The following is a 19,852-nucleotide window of genomic DNA, read 5'->3' on the forward strand; positions in this document are numbered from 1 at the left end:
GCGACCCCACTGCCGCCAGTGGAGTTATTCTGGTGTACAAGTGGTGTAAGGCAGAGAGAATCACGCCCCACAATCTCTAGCCCACCCCACTCCCCAGCGGCGCCCGTGGGATGTGCTGCCACCTTGTTCTGGGACGTGCCCTCATGGGCTGGGTGCTGCATAGCCGGTGGCTCGTGGATGTGGGACTGGGCCAAAGGTGAATGCTTTTCAGTGTCACTTGCTTGCCCCTTTCCTCTGCCCCAAGAGCTCCTACTACAGAGCTCTAGCTTACAGAGGGGCCAAGCGCTGAGGGACCCTGGCATGAAATCTGCTGCAAAGCTCGTCACTCCTGGCAGTAATAATTGATACCTGGCAGGACGCATCGGTCGATTTCCGAGCACTTTTGCCCAGGTGCACAGACATTATCGACTCTCATCTTACAGCAGGCAAGCCACCGGCCCCACTCATGGTCACGGAGTCTGGGGCAGCGAACCAGGAATGGAACCCAGGCACCCTGACTCCCTTTTGGCAAGTGCAGATCTGGGTCTGACCTTGGCCACTGGGTCCATCTCTTTCTAAAGGGCTAAACTGACACCCTTGAGTCAAGACCCCTGATTTTGGGGGGCAGCTGGGGGTCCAGATGCAGGTGCTGAAGTTGCATTTCAGGATCATCTTTAGAGAAAACTGGCTCCTAGGAGGCCCCCAGTCTGAGTTTGCAGATGGTTAAAGTTCCAAGAAGGGTCAAAACTTTTGGAGGGTTTCCCAAGGCCACCAGCTGAACCTTCCCCCTATCAGCCCTGGCCCTCCCGCCTCGTCCTCCATTGAAACAAGGGCCCGCTGATGTCCTCACTGTTAACTTTGATTATTTTCAAATTATGCCAACAACCATCAGCCTTTCTTTATAAAACAAAAGCCCAGCCACCCATACTGGGGTCCAGAGGCACCGCTCGCTCTCGTTTTTTATTGGCGTGATAAATCAGGACAAATTGTGCCGCAGCTTTAAACAATTCAGTTTAATTTAAACCTTCCTTAGGACCCTAGTTCCACCATAAATTTGCAGGTGAGACGCTAACGTGGAACATTTAGCGTTTTGTTTCCAATTAAAAAAACACAACGGATGCAATCAGCATATCATGAGGGCCAGAACATTCACAGGGACAGGGTGACATTGACCAGAGCAGCCGGATTTACTCTTTGCTTACGTTCCTCTCTCTCTAGATCTGTGCTTTCCTTCCAGTGCCAAATGACTCCATCTTTGGGACTAGATTGGGATGTCTGATCCTAGGACCTTTTAGGAGGTAACAGAGGCCTGGGATGGGGGACCCACATTCTTGGACCTTGTAGGAGGAGGATCTATCCAGCCTGCAACTCCCTGCCTTTGCTTCTCCAAGGAGATGCATCAAAGGCACGCGGACGAGCTGAGTTGACTCCCCTTGGTATCCAGATCATGTCAGTCTTATTAGATTCCGCTCCATGGAAAGGACCTCTTTCTGAAGAGGACGGCCAGGGGAGGGACAGGAAGGGGATGCCCCAGCCACGGCCAGCTCAGCAGGGAGCTATGCAGGGAACTGTTTGCAGTATGGTCCTGCTGGGTGCTGTGCTTGGGACGGGGTGGGGACCTTGCCCAAGTACAGGGACCCTGGTCCAAGGCAAGCCCTTGCAGCGCTGAACTCCAGCCCAGGAGGTTTCATAGAAAACCAGCTTCCCAAACCCCCCAAAATGGGCTTCTTGGTGTCTCCAGGGGATACTTGCAGAGCGGGGTGTGGTGTTCGGGTGCCAGGCGGGGCAGCTGGGGACTGAATAAGGACCAATTCCAGGTGGTTGATGATATCCCAAGAGGCGTCCGGGTTTTTTGCTAGGGTGGGATTTCCTGGTGGGGGAAGGGGGATCTGTTGGGTGCTTAGCGGAGACCATCCCACCCCAGGGTGTCACTCCTTTGGCTGGGGGCGGCGTGTGGGAAGCCTTGTCTCACAGGCATTCGAGGGGTGGGCACCAGCACAATATGGCCTGAGTGTCCGAAGATATCAGCTGGCATGCTGCCCATTGGAGCTGAGCGTCGCCGCCTGGGCCAGCCGTGCTAGGCCTAGGAAGCATGGCCCGAAGGGAGGATGCAGGCGCCTGGGCGTTCGGCTGGTGCAGCTGAGCATGAAGCAATGAGATTGTCCCTGGCCGCTGCTGCTACCTCCTGGCCTTTGAGGTTCTCGGGGGTCGCGCAAAGGGTGCTCTGTGGGCTGTACAGGCTGACCGAGCGGCGCCTCACCCACTGCAGGAAGGAGAGCATGCTGCAGTCACATGCCCACGGGTTCTCGGAGAGATCCAGCTCCAGTGTCAGGTTCTGCCCTGAGAAACAGAGGGCCAGCGAGGTCAGGCTGTTGTTGGAGAGATCCAGCAGGCCCAGCTGGCCCAGACCGAGGAAGAGTTCTGCAGGCAGTGAGCTCAGGTGGTTGTTCTGGAGGAAGAGGTACTTGAGGCTCGGCACCGGGTCAAAGGTGCGCTCGGCGATGGAGTGGAGCCGGTTGCTCTCCAAGATTAACCTCTCGAGGTTGGCCAGGCCGGCCAGCAGCCCTGGGACCAGCCTGTCCAGGAGGTTATGGGACAGGTCAAGGTTTTTCAGGCTGCTCAGGTTGCGGAAGCAATTTGGAGGCAGTGCCTCGAGCTGGTTATTGGACACGTCTAACCACTCCAGCTCCCCCAGCGTCTGGAACCACGCCGGCTCCAGCGCCCTCAGCCTGTTCCCGTTCAGAACCAGGTGCTGCAGAGGGCTGTAGGAGCTGATGATCTCGGGGGGCAGGTCTTCCAGGAGGTTGTTGGTGAGATCCAGGACCCGCAGCGCTGGCAGGTCCCGGAAGAGGCCGCCAGGGAGGCTCCTCAGCCGATTGGTGGAGAGATGCAGCTCTCGGAGCTTGGGGAGCTTCTGCAAGGCCTGCATGGCCTCTGGGCTGATGCTGGAGAGGTTGGTGAACTCTACGGAGATCATCAGCGTCTCCGGGGGGAAGCTGGTGGGGAAGCTGCTGAGGGCCGTGGCGGTGCAGACCATGTGTGTGACGTTGCTGGGCATGGGTGGGCAGGGGGCTCCCAGACCGCAGGGAAGGAAGGGCACCAGCGCAGCCACCAGCGTGATTCCCAAGCAGCCCATCCTGCCGGGAAAAACACAGGGAGCTGCTTCACTTGGGGGCGTCACACGGGGGCCTCACGGCCAGTCGGCCTTAAAGGGGCCTTGCCCGGCCTGGGAAGCAGGGAGGCTGGAGGCTGGAGAGAGGCTCCCCACTTCCTCTGCCCACACGGGGCTTCTCAGTCATGCCCAACAGCCCTAGGATTCTTCCCCCCACAGATGCCCCTCCAGCCCCCTAGCCCCACACAGCCCTGCCGATGCCCCTGCACCCCCCAGCTCCACATAGCTCTGCCAATGCCCTTCCAGCCCCCCCTCCACCCCTGCTGATGCCCTTCCAGCCCCACGCTCCCACCCCACACACCCCTGCCAATGTCCGCCCAGCCCCACCTGCAGCCTCCTGCTGCTGCAGCCCTGAGCCCCGACCCCTCTACTCATCTCCCGAGGTCTCAAAACCACACCCAGAGTCTCCCCCTTTTCATCTCTGCTCGCTCCCTCTCCTGAAGTTCCCCTCCTCCCCCAGCCTGGAGGACTCTGGCTCCTCCACTGGAGGGCAGAGGGGGGGGTTTCTTGCTGGCAGCGCAGTGACCAGATTCAGGCCCTGCGCTGGCAAGGCAAAGCAGCCAGGACGCTCCCTAGATTGGCTCCTGGGTGATTCCCTTGGAGTCAGGGAACCCCTGGGTGACCCACAGGCATGGCTCTAGGCCTCCCCTTCCCGCCCCGGCACATGGGGATATTGCCTAGGGGAAAGGGGGCATGGCCAGGGCACCTCTTCACTTGGCCTCTCCAGAAAGGCCCCTGGGGTAGCAGGCAACGGGTCCTAACCTTACACTGGGGACCAGATCAGTCCTGAGGCAGCTCCTGGCCCGGGACAGGTGATGTCGAGCCCCCTGCAGGTGCTGAGTCCCCCCTTCCCACTGCAGGTAGCCACAGTTGTGGGTGCTCCGCACCTCTGGGAACCAGGGGCTCCCAAGCACCCCCAGAATATTTACCTGGTCACTATCCTGGCTGGGTCTCTTCACCAGCACAATCTGCTCCCCACGCAGCCTGCTGCTGGCTGGACTTCTCTGTAATTCAAACTCTCCTGCGTCGGAATCACTAGCTGTTTGCTTAACCCTATCACGGGAGGGGCAGGGAAAGCACAGAGTCTGAATCTACCTGGCCCTGACTACGAAGCCTCTTCTCTGGCTGTTCCTCCGGGACCCTGTCCTGTGCCTGCCAGATGCTGGCTCTTTATAGCGGTCCTGTAATCCCACCCATCGGCCCTGGGGCTGGGAGAACAGGGAAGGGGCAGGAGCTGGGTGGCTGTGAGTCTGGTTCTGGGAAATGCTCTCCTCCCTGCCCCCCCCGGCTCTGCCCTGTTGAGAAATCGCCTCTTTGCAAAACCCGCAGGCCGGCGGGCCAGATCCCGAGCGGCTGGAAATCGGCGTGACTGAATTTGATGGAGCTGGGCTGGTTTGGACCCGCTGAGGATTTGGCCCAACGCCTGTGATAGCTTCATAACAGGAACATTGTTCCCCGGATAGGTAAGGGCTCCCCAGAGGGGCAGCGGGTTATGCTGCTCCTTGCTCCGGTTCTCTGGGCCCGATCTCCCATTGCCCTGGAGTCACTGACCCGAGGGCAAAGCAGGGGCTGGGCATGACCATCCTTAGCTGGCAGCATTTCATGCCCACCCTGCCCTGGTGTGAATGACTGCCCAGGGGGTGGGGCGCCGAGGGATAGGGCTCTGTATCACCCCCAGATCTGGGGTCTGGGTGTGCGGCTCTGCCCCGTCCCCCCGGGAATGGCACAGTTAAACCCAGTGAGCAAAGTGCACCTTGACGTGCATGTTCCCTGCCCCCCCCCCAGTGTTTACCATGGCAGGGATTTGAATGTTTATCTCTGATTGGTGCAATTGCCGGGACAATGACAACAGCTGTGGGGATTGAAAGGGGCTTTTGTGTTTGATTTCCCCGTGGTTTATTTAGCCAGCTCAGCTCCAGGCCTGTCTCTCAGTCCATATTTGCTCAGGTTGGAATCCAGGGGAAGGGGGGATGTTTTTCTGGGGTTTGCATGCGTGTTTGCTCGCCTGTATCCTGACGCGCTGTCCATCTGCACACGCAGCTCCCGGCTGAACTGAGCAAAGGGCAGCAAATGTCTGTTCTCCCAATTCTCTCTCTCTCCCCCCCCCACACACACACACACATCCCGATCCTTTGTAGTGCATCTACTGGCCACGTTCGCCAGGCGGCAGCCGTGGAATCTGTGAACTGCGGGCACAGATTGGCACGATTAATCCTCTCTCTGGCTGGCGGTGCAAAGAGTCAGGTCTGATGCCTGCAATTTTCTCTGGTGGAGCAGAAACGTGGGTGTCATTTGCACCCACAAAACTGGCCATCAAAAATGTTCCCCTAAAGCGCCCAGAGGCAGATGGGTCCAAGAAGAGGGGGAAGGGCCTTTCTTGCTGTGACAGTGGCATTGTATGGGCCGCTCTGTTGGGATCGGCCAGTGTTTGCGGGCTGGGGGTGGGAAGGCTAAGTTCGCTCTTGTGGGGAGACCCATGGGGCGAGTGAACTCTGGGCGTGACAGAAGCTGGCTACAACCACGGCCCAGAGCCCACCCCAAGAGCTCAGCCCGTGGGCTGTTCTGACCCCGGCCGCGCTCCCTGTCCTGTCTGATCAGAGCTGGGCCAGCCCCTTCCCAGGAACGCTCGCTCAGGCCATAAATGGGCTCTGCTGCGTGGTGGAGCCTGTGCCCTTTGCCTGCCCCAAAGGCGCCGGTAGCCGGCCCCCAGAACAGGAACGTTTGCCCACCCGGCACCTTGGAGGTGGGTTCCGAACTCGGTACCGAGAGGCTGAGTCCAGAAGGCCCAACCAGGGAACAGAAGAAGAGCCCCGTGGACTCTTTGTCCTGTCACGATCACAAAGAACCAAGGATGGAGTCAAATACATTCTTGGCCTCTGCGTTATTCTCTGCTCTCAGGCTGAGTCATCTCGGCCCCCTGTTCCTCTCTTGCTTTTTGCTGGCTGGTTTCTTCCCTTCACCTCTCTCAAAGGGATCATTTCCCGCCCAGTCCCTCCCCTAGAGGGGCTGAATTCCCGGCCAGTCACTCCCACGCCCCAAAACTGGGCCACATCCAACCAGGCCACAGGTGACAGCAAGAGACAAACATCCTGCCCAGCAACTTTCTGACAGGTGCCACGTTCACTGTGACCAGCCGGTGGCAGCATTGCTGCTCCTTTAAATCCCGGCTCCAAGAAGAGCCAGAATTCCTCACCCTGCTTCTTCTGTTCTCTGGGTCCCGCTGGGACCCTGCCTTCCAGACCCCTTCCCATATGGCTTGCAGGCAGGGCGGCTAACGGGAACCCCACCCCCGTCGGGGTGGGAAAATGCAAGTTGAAAAACAATCCGTCCTGGTCCTCGTTAACACCAATAATCCGTGGCTCTCCCAGAGGCTTCCAAGCCCCGCGCCGAGGTGGACAAATGGATCCAACTCTGTAGCGGGCAGGACAGGTGCCGAGGAGTCGTCACACCCGTCCCGCCTGGCTGGCGGGGGAGCATTGCGGGTGAGCCCCAGGCGCCGAGCCAAACGGGCATTGCCCCTCGAGCCATTTCCCTTCGGGCCTTGGAGGGCGGGTGCTGGCGTTGAGCTGGAAAGGTGCATCCTGCAGAGGGGACCGTGGCTCGCAGGTGGGACGACGAAAGGGCTTCAGATCTCCAGACTCCTTGGCCCAAAACCCCTGGAGTCATAGGGCGTTAGAGGAGTCCAAGAAGGGGATTATATGAGGGGGTGGCCTGAGATCGCTGGGGAATGGACTTGAGCCTGGCCGGTCCTATGTTCCTCTGGGGTCCATGGGCATCTTTCCACTGACTTCAGCAGGATTTGCATCCGCCCCTTATTAGTGGGCCAGGGTTCTGCTGCTCCTCACAGCACCTGGCTCTAGCCTAGGGGAGGAACCGGCCGCGAAGCCAGCCTGGGCACGAGAGGGGCGTACACCTCCACTGCCATCCTGCCCTTGCCGTCCGTGCCGAGGGGGGCCAGTGAGTGCCAACCCTGGCGCAGCTTTTGGGACGCAGGCACCTCGCTGGTGTGCCCCAGGCTGAGACTCAGCAAATTCATTTCTCCCGGGCCACCTCCGAGCTGCTGGCTTCTGGCTACAGTCCTTTCACAACCAGCCCAAGACGGGCTCTGTACCAGCAAGTGGAACGGGTGGCTGGATACCACAGTGAGGGTCTCTTTAAAGAAGGAGACCGCCTAGAGACAAACAAGGGGCATCGCCTGCAGTTCTTCCTCTCATCTCCTTCTGATTGTCAGCAGGGACCCGGCTCCCTTTTCGTGCCGAGCTCCCACTGCCCTGGGTGCCCCTCTGCAGCTCTTACATTGAGACAGGTGCTCTCAGGCCAACTTGGGCCAGGACAGACTTGGGAGGAGAGAGAGGAATGGGCCAGCTCTGCCCCTCCAGATCGCAGCGGTGGGTATCAATATTCCCATGCCACAAAGGGGGAAACTGAGGCCCGGGCCTGATTTTCAGCTGTGCTGAGTGCCCCGAGCTCCCGCTGACTTCAGTGAGGGTGGTGGGTGCCCAGCACCTCTGGAAACCAGGCCTGAATGAGACACACCCATGCTCACACAGCAGGGCAGCGGCACAGCTGGGAGGAGAACTCAGGAGTCCTGGTTCCCAATCCTGGGCTCCGACCCAGTGGATCCCCCTGCCCATGTCCCTGGAGGTCCTCGGTCCTCCAAAATGCCCCGCCCTGGGGCTAGCGGAAGCTTTCAGAGATGCAGAAGGCCTGCCAGGCCCCCTGTGCCAGGTGACAGTGCTGATTTGTTTCCTTTCCTAGCGTCATTTGCCTGTGAGCAGCACTAAGGGGGCAGTGGGAGGGTAGCAAAGGGGGCTGGATGGGCTGACGGCGTCAGCGAGACCTAGCCAAAGGCAGCATTTCCAGGCAAGGCCGAGCCAGGCACAGCCCCAGCGAGGTGAGCGGCTCTCCCCGGTCTGTTCCCTCCCCCCATCTCTGTGCCGCGCGGCTCCTCCATGAAGTTTTTCATCGTGTTACCGATATTGTTTTCTCTTTTATTACCTCCTGGGGAGCAATCAGCCTGTGGATTTACAGCAGGGCTAAAATCACCTCCCCAGCTAAGTGAGCCATCCATACTCCCTGTTTGGAGGGGCCCGGGCTTAGTTGCACACAGTCAATCTCGCTGCTCCCCTGCGGAGCTGATCCTGTTAATAGAGTCAGCCGCGAGAGCCCCCCAGCTCTGACCTTGGGGTAGGGGGCCCTGCCTCGGACGCAGAGGATTTGATTAGCAACAGCACCAGATACTCAGCATCAAGTGCCTTCTGCCTTGTAAAAACAACCAGAGTCCTGTAGCGGGTTAACACATTTAATTTCTGCAGGCAAAGCTTTGCGACCCACTTCGTCAGATGCAAGAGACAGAAATCAGATGGGGGGTATATATACACAGCCAAGGGTAAGGAACAACCATGGGGAGGGGAGGTGTTCGCAAAGTCCATTCAGTTAGAGTAGATGGGGCCTATTCACAACCCTTGATGAGAAGGTGAGAATGTGTGAACAGTGACAGTTACTTCTTGTAATGAGAGAGCCATTCCAAGTCCCTGTTCAGACCCAATCTGATTGTGTCAAGTCTGCATATGAGTTCCAGCTCTGCAGTTTCTCGCTGAAGTCTGTTTTTGAAGTTTTTTTGTTGAAGTACGGCAACTTTCAAGTCAGCGACAGTGTGCTGGGAGATTGAAGTGCTCTCCGGCTGGTTTATGGATGCTACCATTTTTTAGGTCTGATTTGTGTCCATTTATTCTCTCGCGTAGTGACAGTCCGGTTTGGCCAATGGTAACATCCATAAACCTCTCGGGCCCTATTCCCAGTGTTGTTCGGGCGGCACCAGTTGCTGTGCTCCCGCGCTTGGATGAGAGGGCGTGGCTCAGCAACCCCCAGCTTCTGCAGCCGTGCCAGGGCTCTGGAAAGCAGCAAAGAGTTCGCTGCCCTTGGCTACCCTGGAGACCCTGGGAGCGGCTCTGGGATTCCCGCCAGGCCCCTGGACTCTGGATGAGCTGCAGCCGTGGCTGTTTGACCATTCCACTCTGCACATTCCTCGGTTCACAGTCATCTTGGCTTCACGTCCGTCCCACGGCTGGGTCCCTGGGGAGCAATACACATTTACTAGTCAGTGCATCTCCTTCAAATGCCTCCTGTGCCCTAATGCCCAGCACCCAGCTTCTGCCCAGGCACATGGGAGGCACGGGCTGGCTGCAGGGAGCAAGCTCGCAAATTCCAAAGGTCGAGCCCGGCATGAATTCCATTATTGCAGAACCGATGAGGAAGCAGATTCCAGTGACGTGCCAGCCCCTGCCGGCTCGACTTGTTTTCAGACGGTGACTGTGAGTGTGTGAGAATGTGTGTATGTGTGCATGGCTGTGAGGGTGTGTTTGTGTACATCTGTGTGTGTATGGCCACATGCAGGCACACATGTGAGTGTGAGCATGTCTGTGTGTGCATGCATGCTAGTGTAGGCACGTGTGCCTACTTCGGGGTGGGGGTGTATTGGAGTGTGTCTGTGTGAATGTTCACGTATGTCTGGGTATATGGGTGTGTGTCTATCAGCATACTAATGAGTGTGTGTGTGTGTGTGTGTGTGTGTGTGTGTGTATGCAACAGGGAGTTAGCGAGTGTATTGGTGTGCACAATTGTGCATGCCAGTGAGTGGCTGTATACACGGTTGTGCATGTCAGTGAGTGTGTCTATGCATGATTGTGCATGTCAGCATTTGTGTGTGCAATTGTGTTAGCGAGTGGCGGTGTGTTAGCAAGTATTTCTGTGTGCGTGATTGTGCATGTTAGCGAGTGTGTCTGTGTGCACACGATTGTGTATGTTAGCAGGGGTGGTTGTGCATGGTTGTGTGTGCACCAGTGGTGCAGGGATACCAGTGGGGAGGGACTATTCTGGGCTGCTCTGCTTGCTCACACATGCTCAGAGCTCTTGCTGCTCTTCAGGTTTTTCTTCTGGGTTATTTATATCCCCGCTACCTAAAGAATCCCAAGGAAGCAGACTCCCTTATCCCCACTGCAGCGATGCCGGGAGCGCGATCCCTGTCGCAGTGACATGGATGCAGGGATATGAGCACAGCAGGGCCGGGCCCGAAAGCTTTGCTCCGCTGCAGGACGATGGGGGAGGCTCATCCCAGCATGGCTTTGCTGCTGTGTCGGCTCAGGACTGCTGTGAACCAAACGTGCCTGTCTCGGGGCGGAGGCAAGCTGGGAGGTGCACGCGGAGATGGCTGGGCTCCTGGAGGAGATGAAGGCAGCGCCTGGCCTGGAAGGGGTATGGAGAGCAGTGCTGAGCTCAGCAGGCCCAAAGTGTACTGGATGGTCATGCACAAATCCTCGGGGCAGGGGGAGAAGGAAAGGACCCTCTCCTCACCGGACTCAGGCCATTACAGGAAATCAGGGTCAGAGCCCTGGCTTGTGTCCATGCATCATTGAGGTCAGAGGAGCTGCGGTGAGCTAGCCCAGCCGAGAACCAGCCCAGAGAGAGTTTTCCCATCGTGTCCAGCTCAGGGGGGTTAGGTCCATCTCTCCCCAGTGCTGTGAGAAGCCTGAGGTGTGCAACCGAGTCTTGTTTACTGTCGTTGTTTGTACAGCAGCACGGAGTCTCCCGCCGAGATCAGGGCCCCAGTGTGCTCGGAGCTGCATGGACCCATAGCGAGACAGCTCCTGCCCCCACGGGCTCACACTCTGAGCTGCCAGCGGGGGGGGAAGCTTTATTATCCCCTGTCAGCGAGCGGGTGAGAACCTCAGTGATTTATCCCAGGGAGGCTGGGTCAGAGCAGGGAACTGAACCAACATATCCAGTAAAGGGCCCGGACTCACCTTCTGCTCACACTGTCCCATTGACCATGTGTGTAACCTTGCATTGCGGCCCTCTGCAGTCCCCCCTCCCCTCCCCGCAAGGCCTCAATGCTGGCCCCTTAGCCCTGGTCCCTGCTGGCCGACCACTACGAACTCCATGGGCAGGGACGTCAGCTGCTCCCAGAAGGCCTTTCCCGGAGCGGCACCCCCAAGGCAGCGCGATGACTAGGCCCGGGCTGCGGGAGCAGCGGCGTGGGCCGCGGGTGCTATAAACAGCAGCCGTGTGGGGCTGGCCGCTCTGAGGCCGTATTTTAAAGGAGTACATTGCACTCTATGGGCGGCCAGGATGGACGGTTTGAGCTGCCACAAAGCAGGCGTCAGGTTCTTAGCACCCTCCCTCGCAAAGCCCTTCGCAAAGCGCATGTTTCTGGCCTGCACGTACGTTTCACCAGCAGGTTCCCCTCCGCCTTGCCCAGGCGTGCTTGATCCCTGGACACCTCTTTCCCAGGAGGGGGTCGGGGCCTGTCTGCGGTGTCCAGGCCCGGCCCGCTCCCTGGAAATGATCAGCAGGCAGGGCCAGGGCCGGTGGCATGGCAGCCGGCGCCACCATCCCTGTGCCCAGTGGCGCATCGGGCCAGCCGAGCCGGGGACGGGCTGAGAGCCTTCCTGTGCTCTTACGGGTCCTGCGGGTGAAGTCGGCTGCTTCCGGGGCTGCTGTTGCAGGCACTAAAACCCGGGCTAGCGTCTCCGTTGTCTAATGAGTCATGGCAGGCGGCGGCTGCAAATTGGACACTGAAGGAATTCATTAAGCGGGAGAGAGGCAGGGAGCAGGCAGATTCCGAGAAGGTTTTTATTAAACCCAAGCCTGCCGTGCTGCATATATTAGTTTGTATTATTTCTCACCATCTGTTAGTGCGAGCTCAAAGCTGCCCCACTGGGTCATTTATTGTCCTCCCTCCCTCGCCCCGTTAAAGACGCGTGTGTGTGAAGGGGGCTGTGTTTTCTCCCCGTGCCTCTTTCCGTCTGCAACCTGCTAATTTGTTGTCTAAAAAACTAAAGACTCGCTCAGAGATCAGTTTCTGGTTCGGCAGTGCTGCTAATGCAATGTGATATGCTCCCGCTTGCTCCGCATCTAGCTGCTCTCCCTCTCTTGCTGTTTCACGTTCTCTGTATCCAGTGTCTGTCTGTCTGTCTCCCTCCTTTCTGCTCTCTCTTGCTTATAGTATGTTTTATCTATATATCTATCTATCGATCTATCTATCCCCATACACCCCATCTATCTATCTATCTATCTATCTATCTATCGATCTATCTATCCCCATACATCTATCTATCTATCTATCTATCTATCTATCTATCTATCTATCTATCTATCTATCTATCTATCTATCTATCTATCCCCATACACCCCATCTATCTATCTATCTATCTATCTATCTATCTATCTATCCCCATACACCCCATCTATCTATCTATCTATCTATCTATCTATCTATCTATCTATCCCCATACACCCCCTCTATCTATCTATCTATCTATCTATCTATCTATCTATCTATCCCCATACACCCCCTCTATCTATCTATCTATCTATCTATCGATTGATCGTTTTTCTGTAGCACTCATTGCCTAATGTCAAGTACAAAAATGAAGAGCCGAGGAGGTTTGTTTCTAGAGTACCCTGCTGGCCAGCGGTCCTCAATTCAGGTGCTGTTAACCCGCCCTCTCCACCAACTGATTTTCTCTTTTCGTCTCCTCCCCTGCACTGTCTGTCCCTGGGAAATGGTTACAAGTAAACTTGTGGCCTTCACTTTTGTGGGCAGGGATCGGCTGGTCTCCCGCTGTCTCCCATCCCACCGTGTGTCTGACCTCCCGTCTGCGTGCCCCCACTGCGCTGGGTGTATGTGCACTGTCACAGGGGCGCACTGCCATCAGCCCAGACGCACTCACACCCACACACTCTCCCAGAGCTGCATTGACCTACATTCACCGGCAAGTCCTCAATAAAACAAACGCAACCCACAGCCGTAGGAACAAAGGCATCCCCATCGCGCAAGGCAGGCTCCCCCAGGCAGAGCGCCCCACACATTAGCATGGCCCTCGCATCGCTCGGGGGTATTAGACACGCAAAGGAGGCTCAGCTTTTGCTGGCATTAACAAAGGCCAACGTTTCAAAATGAGCCTGGAGTCAGGTCCTTTGGTCGAGTTTTAGGCACCTACGTGTGCTTGTGAAAGCACCTAGCTACGGCGCCAAATGCCTAGCTTTAAATCCTCAAGCTTGCAAAGTTTAGTCTAAGTTTCCAGCCTGTTTCCTTGGGAAGGTAGCCCTGAAAATGTAAATTGATCACTAGGAACATAAGAATTGTCAGAGCCAACCAGAGCATCGGTCCATCTAGCTCAGTGTCCTGGCTCCAGCAGCTGCCAGTATCAGATGCTCATGCTTCAGAGTCCCCGGAAGGAATAATTACAAAGTAACCGACCCATCAGAGAAGTTCCTTCCTGACCTCTATCAGTGAGGGTTGGGTTTTGTCCTGAAGCATGAGGATTTATATCCCTTAGTTAGTACACCACTTTAATCTTGTCTGCTGTAACTGTGGATCCTGTCATTGCCCATTTGAATGTTTAATCCTTGATTGTATCCTACTAAGCTCTTGGCCTCGAAGCGCTTTTGTGGCAGGGAGTTCCAAGGGTTAGCTATGATTTGTGTAAAATAAATTGTATGCCCTTCTATCACAACGTATTGTGTTTCGCTTTCATACTGGGATTGGATGTGAACGCACGCACACCCCCCACCCCTCAAAACAGCCAACGCAGCAAGGTGCGTCTATGTAGGTTTGCACTATCATGGTCAATTTCACTTCAATTAAATTCAATAAACTTTACTGGCATAACAAGGCTGCTCAATCAAGTCTGTTTCCAGGGTAGGCCTTTGCTCCAACAGTGGCTTTCCAGACTACATGCATGTGGTAGGATTGTTCATTTCTAATCCATTGGCCGGCTGCCCCACATCAGGAAGCGAATTCTGCCGCCTCACTCACTTCTCCCAGAATTATGCTTCCTTTTTCTTTCCAACTTTTGCATGGGAGAGCTCATGGTTTGACACGTCATTTGAAGAGGAAGGAAACATCTGGAGGGTGAAATCCAGGCCCCATTGAAGTCAAAACTCCCATCCACGTCAATGCAGCCATGATTTCGCCACTAATATTCCTCCCCCTTCCCCCCCACCCAGTCTTCTGAACAGCAGAGAAGCTCACAGCGTTGCTCACAGAGTCGTTCCTTCCTGGGTTTCTGGTGGATCTTACATCTCCCAGGCTGACTTTCCAGCTTGCTGTCACTGCCTCTGGACAGGCCTGTGCCTGGCCTGTTTCACGTCAGCAGGGCAATCTGCTAAAGCAAACTGTCGGTGGTGCAGCGATCTCTAGCAATCTAGCCTTGCCGTGGGTTTAATCTGTTCTTCCCAGAGGCTGTGTTCTGGTTTCTGTTTTTAGGGCTCAGTCAGGGCTTTTGCATGCCCTCCATTTCTCCCTGGGATTGTTCGGGTGCTAGCCTCGGTGTTATTTAAGACTGGGACTTAGGTTGCATGCTAGCGAAATGTGTTTTTCATGAATTTCCACCTTTGATCTTCTACGGCTTTGTGATGGAAGGAGCATGTATCGCTTATAAGATGAGTCTAGAAGCTCAGTGTCTCTTTGATTATATAGATTGGTAGAGAGAAATGCTCTCCTTCTGCTCTGCAGCCATGGATGAGAAAGAGTTTCTGGCTACTGTATGTCGCCATGCTGCATGGGGGGGCTTTGTCCCATGTCTGCACTTAGGGCCTGATCCAAAGCCCATTGAAGTCAGTGGAAATAATACTAGTAATTATTACCTACCTTGCCACTTGTGGATCTCAAAGCACTTCCCAAAGGCGGGCAGGGGTATTATCCCCATTTTACAGATGGGGAAACTGAGGCACTTAACAGGGACGTGATTTGCTCAAGGTCACCCGCTGGCCAGCAACAGAGCCAGGACTAGAACCCAGGTGTCTGGAGTAACAGTTGTATCCACTATGCAAGGCTAAGTCAATTGCCTTAGCTTAGGGGGCCTGTCACTTGTGCCCAAGACTTTGCTCCTGTGTAATAGACTGGCAGAGAGGGAAGGTGCCACTAGCCTTTGGTATCGGAGACCAAAGTTCTATTCCCTCTGCCACAGGCTCCCTGTGTGACCTTGGGTGGGTCACTTACCATTGTGAGGTCAATATGGACTGTGAGCTGCCCAGATGCTACAGTGATGGGCTTCATATAAGTACTCGAGATAGGCAAGTGAACTTGACGGAGGAGGATAATGTAGATGCTGATGGGGGGGGGGGGGAGAGCAATCTAGGCCACATTACCTTTCCTTGGGCCTGCGTCTGATCTCATTTACACCCCTTTCACCATAGAGTCCATCCCTGGCCTGCCGCTGAGTTACTCCTGGCTCCCAGATCAGGCACCTTGGCTCTACAATCCCAGATGGGCTTGGGGGTTTAGCTGCGAGAGCCCCAGTTTTGTCTTTTCCCAGCTGAGCCCCCACCCTACGTGCGGCAGGAAGCCTCTGGTGTGTGAGGGTCTTCGTAAGGCTGCCCCGCATCCACCTAGAGCAGGCATTATATCACGGAGTCAGCCAGGAGCAGGGCTGGCGTCTGCGCCCTAGGGCCGGGGCTGTCTATGCTGCTGTCACATCCCGACGTGCCCCTCCCGTACGCCCAGGGCTCCCTTTGCATGTGGCTGGGACGCAGGCTGAATGGGGGCATATGTTTTCCCACCAGTTCCGTTTTGACGGCTCTACCCTGCCGGCTCGATTGGCTCAAATGCTTTTCTAAAGCCTCTCACGCAGGCAAATCTCTTCCCCTGGCCTGTGCGTTTTACATAATTGTTAAGAAGGCAGGTCGTGGGGGGGAGCTGGGGTCGGAAGGCGGAAGCTAAGGTAGCTTGTGTGTTATGTCAGGAGCGGTCAGGTGGAGGCTTGTTCTGTGGGGGTGAAATTAACCCTGCGGGCTGCAATCATCATCGTGTGCCACGCCGAGCCCTATTGGGTGGGACTGGTGCCTTGGCCGTCTGCACCGGCGTAAATGTCACCCGGCCTGAGTGTGCGACAGAGCAGGCTGTGGCTAGTGCAGCTACAGCCAGAGTTATTGGGCTGAGCCACGGTGAGCTGTGTACACACACACACAATCAACCACACACACACAACCAAACAAACAGATGCACACACCAACACACATGCTTTCACTCCTATGCGCACACAGGCATGCACCCACATGTGGACACACACACACAACCATACATGCACACGGATCCGCACACAGGCATTTACACCTACATATGTGTGCACACACACGCTGTACACACACGCATTCCCACCCACATACACAGCCAGCCTTTTTTTCTCGACTTAGGCTCCATGCAGGGACTACCGCGCTGACCTTCAAATGAGTCAGAAACCCTCCAGCTCATCAGCCTTTCCCATACTAAGCAGTGTCAGGCATGGGTAGCGTTTAGGGGAGAGACCTCCACACACGCTACAGGAAGTGGTGTCAGAGCTGGTATGCTGTACCTGCTGAGTTAGGGCTGGGCTCAAGCGGCCAAGCGGCACCATGCCACTGGAAATGTTATCTCATGGCAAAAATCCTAAAACCAAAGGTCCTGAACACCAGTGGTCATTAAAGCTCCACCGGCAGCTTTTGTAAAAGCAGGCACGTTAACCTCAATGTCTTGGACAAATTCCAGTGTCGGTAATTACAGCTTGCCTGCTGGTCCCGTTTGATCTCACCTGCCTCGGCCTGGAAGGATTAGATTTTTATCGGTAAATGGCAGTAAACATCGATTTCACAGCACACACACGTGCACCAACGAAAAAATATCTCCATGGATGAGACCTGAAATTTAGAGCTAGGCAAAGGAAGAAAAAAATGGGGTTTGAGAACCTACTGGAGTCCCCTGTTCACGTGTATAAACCACGTTGTAATGCTGGCCTTAGTGGCGCTGGAGTGGGGGGAGAAGCATGCCGGTAGCTTTAACTTTTTGGAGCTGAATATCTACTGTCAGTAGCTAATTATTGTCTGGCGCCCTCTCCTTTAATTTCCCACAACTGTGAACAGTTAAAGAGACAGGGAAAAAACATGCTTAAAACTCATAATTTTGCACAGGCTGTGAAAATTTAAGTGGATTAAAAAAAAAAAAAAAAAAGCTTAAAAAAATACACCTCAGTAGTATCTGTTGCAATTATTAAAAAATCAAAATCCAATTCTGCCAAGCCTACACATGCCACGTCACCTCCTGGTCCATAGCGTTGCTGTGAGCTGCTAAAGGGCTGTTGCACTCCTCCGCAGAGGTGGCTGCATGTCAGTGGCAAGCAAAGCCATTCCTGTGTGCATCGCTGATGAGAACACTACATACAATGCATTTCTTTGATGGCATGACTCAGGCTGTGGCGCTAAGTAAGCAAGAATGGCCAGCTGAGGTGTGTATTCACTAGCCATTATGTGCACACCTCGGGGTGCTGGCGACTCGACACGTACTGGTGGCTAGTGTTACCTAGGCATTGTATCACAGTAGCTCTTAGCGGTCGCAGATGCGAGCAAGACCCTGTTGTGCTAGGCGCTGTACAGCCCCATAGTGAGAGCCGGTTCCTGCTCTGAAGCGCTCCCAGTCTAAACAGCCAGGACAGACCAAGGGTGAGACGCAGCCGCACATAGTGAGGAAGAGTTGGGGCTTGTGCAGCGTCAATGGCAGAGCCAGGAGCACCTAGCCTGGTGCTCTATCCACTAGTCCTCACTACCTTCTAGGGGCACGGTGTCAGTGAACACACAGCCCGATTGCATCACTGTGCTTATAAAGTGTGTGTGTGTGGGGGGTCTTGCTTTGTCAAATCAAATGTTTCGCTTTGAAGGGAGAACTACTCAGGCAGCAACCTGCTCTGCAGGCCAGTTCGGCCTGTCCAAAAAGGGCTGTTCTGTTAGTTGTGTGTGGTGCGTGCCTGAAAAATAACAGCCGAACGCTTCACTAACCCGCTCCTCTGGCTGGCTCTTAGCTGTTGCCTTTCCATTAGCAGGGTCAGTGAAAAGGCCAGTTTAACTGCCCTGCGTGACAGAAAGGTTGCAGGCGCCGGGCAGTGCAGAGTGCTGGACAGGTTTGGCAGCCCCCGTGTCAGCTCTGCCCGGCCGGCACCAAACAAAAAATAGGCTAGCTATGGGCTGCAGGCAGGGATCTCTGGGCAGGTGCTCTGGCCTGTGCGATGCAGGCGATCAGCTGGGTGGCTCATACTGGGCCATCTGGGCTTAACTGTGAGGACATTCGTTGGGAGAACACGGTGCTTGCAGACTCGGGGCCTTGGCCTCTGGCTTGTGCCTGTACAACCATCGCCAGGTAGGAGCGCACAGGGGCTAAAAGCAGCCGGCGCCAGTGGCACAGCACCGCAGAGGGGCTGGGATGGTCCATGCAGCCCAAGGGGGGGGGGTTAGGCATCCCACGCCCATTGATGCTCAGCTCCTTTCGGTGCCTTTGAGAAGCCCAGGGAGGCTGGGCTACAGCGAGTGCAGTAAAGCAGGAGTCTTGGATCTAGCCTGTGCAGCCCTCATTCAGCTGGTGAGCGGCCGCAGCCCCATTGCACTCCGTGGGGCTGGGAACACTGGGACGAGTGAGGCTGCACGACCCAGCGCAGCGTTTTGAAGCTGTCTCAGCTGATGTGACCCAGGCCGGGCCATTCGGGACTCAGCTCTGACCCAGCCACTTTCTGGCCAGCCTTCTCCAAACCCTTGCAAGAATCTTTACTACCCCCCCCCCCCCATTTCACAGGCTCAGGAAGGGGACGGCCCCCAGCTCCCCAAAGGGCTTGAGTGGCCTTGTTTTCCTTTGCGCGGCTGGGCAGAAATGACGGGGCCAGGAGGCGTGTGGCAGAGGCAGGACTAAAATCTGCAACTTTCCCCAGCCCGCAGCAGCTGGGCTATTCGCCAGCGCACCTGTCTGGCGCCAGCGCTAAGTCCGCGGGGCTCGGTGGGGCTCATCACTTCCAGGTCGCTGGCTTGAGCCCTCTCGGAGCTAACGGTGAGCAAACAGCCGTCCAATAGCGACGCCGCTCGGGCTGGCACGGACCGAGTGTCACGGACTGGCCGGAGTCCATCCGTCCACCCATTGGCTTAGCAGGGTCAGTGAAAAGGCCAGGGTGGGATCTTCTGTTTAACTGCCCTGCATTCGTGACAGAAAGGTTGCATGGAAAAGCTCAAGGACTGGCACAGGGCAGTGCAGAATAGCTAGCCTGGGTCCTTTGCTAGATTTGTGGATGCCCCTCCTTCTGCCCCCAGGGACCCCAGGGGCACACACAAGGGAGAAAAGCAAGCAATGCTCCTGGAGGATCCAGTCTTGTAAACAAAACTTTATTGGCAGGGGGAACTCCAGAGATACACAGAGAAGAGTTTACTGCTGTAGCATGCAGGGCCTGCACAGGTCGGAAGGAGAAAGGTCACAGGGGGCACAGGTCACAAGAGAACTTGCATCGTACTGGACCACTTGCTTTGCAATGGGTCGCCTCCTTGCGGGCGGCATGCCTCACACACCTTATTTACAGTGGTGGCTCGCGGGCGGCCTGCACGCCTGGCTTCCCCCGGGGGCAGTTAGCGATGGCTGCCCCTCTCCATCACAGCTGTGGCTTCCCCCAGGCTGTCCCGTAGCCCTGGATGTCACCCCGTCCCCCTGCCCTCTTCCCCCAGGCCTGGCTCGGCTCCCTCAGCAAACGCCCCCGTGTGGGGATCCCGCCCCACCAGCCTCCCTTGGGAAAGCAGGGTCCTGGCTGGTGGGGCCCAGCCGCGGGTGGGGCGGGATAGAAAAACCTGCTGAGCCGTCACTGTCTTGCCAGAACCTTGACTGCCTTTTGAAGCCGGCCTGGGCAGCGTGGCAGCAGGATC

The 19,852-nt window shown here is 56.0% G+C and overlaps 1 protein-coding gene across 2 annotated transcripts; it reads right to left on the bottom strand.

Annotated features, from left to right (window-relative positions):
• Positions 1 to 974: 974 nt before the first annotated feature.
• On the bottom strand, positions 975 to 4,283 carry LRG1 (leucine rich alpha-2-glycoprotein 1). Of its 2 annotated transcripts, none has more exons than XM_067558367.1 (2): positions 4,081 to 4,283; positions 975 to 3,116 (listed from the first exon to the last, which is right to left on the bottom strand). In XM_067558367.1, exon 2 carries the CDS (start codon positions 3,113 to 3,115, stop codon positions 2,063 to 2,065), a length of 1,053 nt encoding a protein of 350 aa, XP_067414468.1. In that variant the 5' UTR covers position 3,116; positions 4,081 to 4,283; the 3' UTR covers positions 975 to 2,062. The 2 variants fall into 2 exon arrangements, with proteins under 2 accessions (XP_067414468.1, XP_067414476.1); XM_067558375.1 differs by having other exon boundaries at positions 4,247 to 4,281.
• Between the last annotated feature and the right edge of the window lie 15,569 nt (positions 4,284 to 19,852).

Source organism: Emydura macquarii, unplaced genomic scaffold (genome assembly GCF_026122565.2).
Source record: "Emydura macquarii macquarii isolate MOO-44397 ecotype Brisbane River unplaced genomic scaffold, CSIRO-AGI_Emac_v2 contig_306, whole genome shotgun sequence".
NCBI lineage: Eukaryota > Metazoa > Chordata > Testudines > Chelidae > Emydura > Emydura macquarii.

What these genes read in the sequence shown, in the direction of transcription:
- LRG1 (XM_067558367.1), bottom strand. Translation starts at nt 3,115, where the DNA reads ATGGGCTGCTTGGGAATCACGCTGGTGGCTGCGCTGGTGCCCTTCCTT.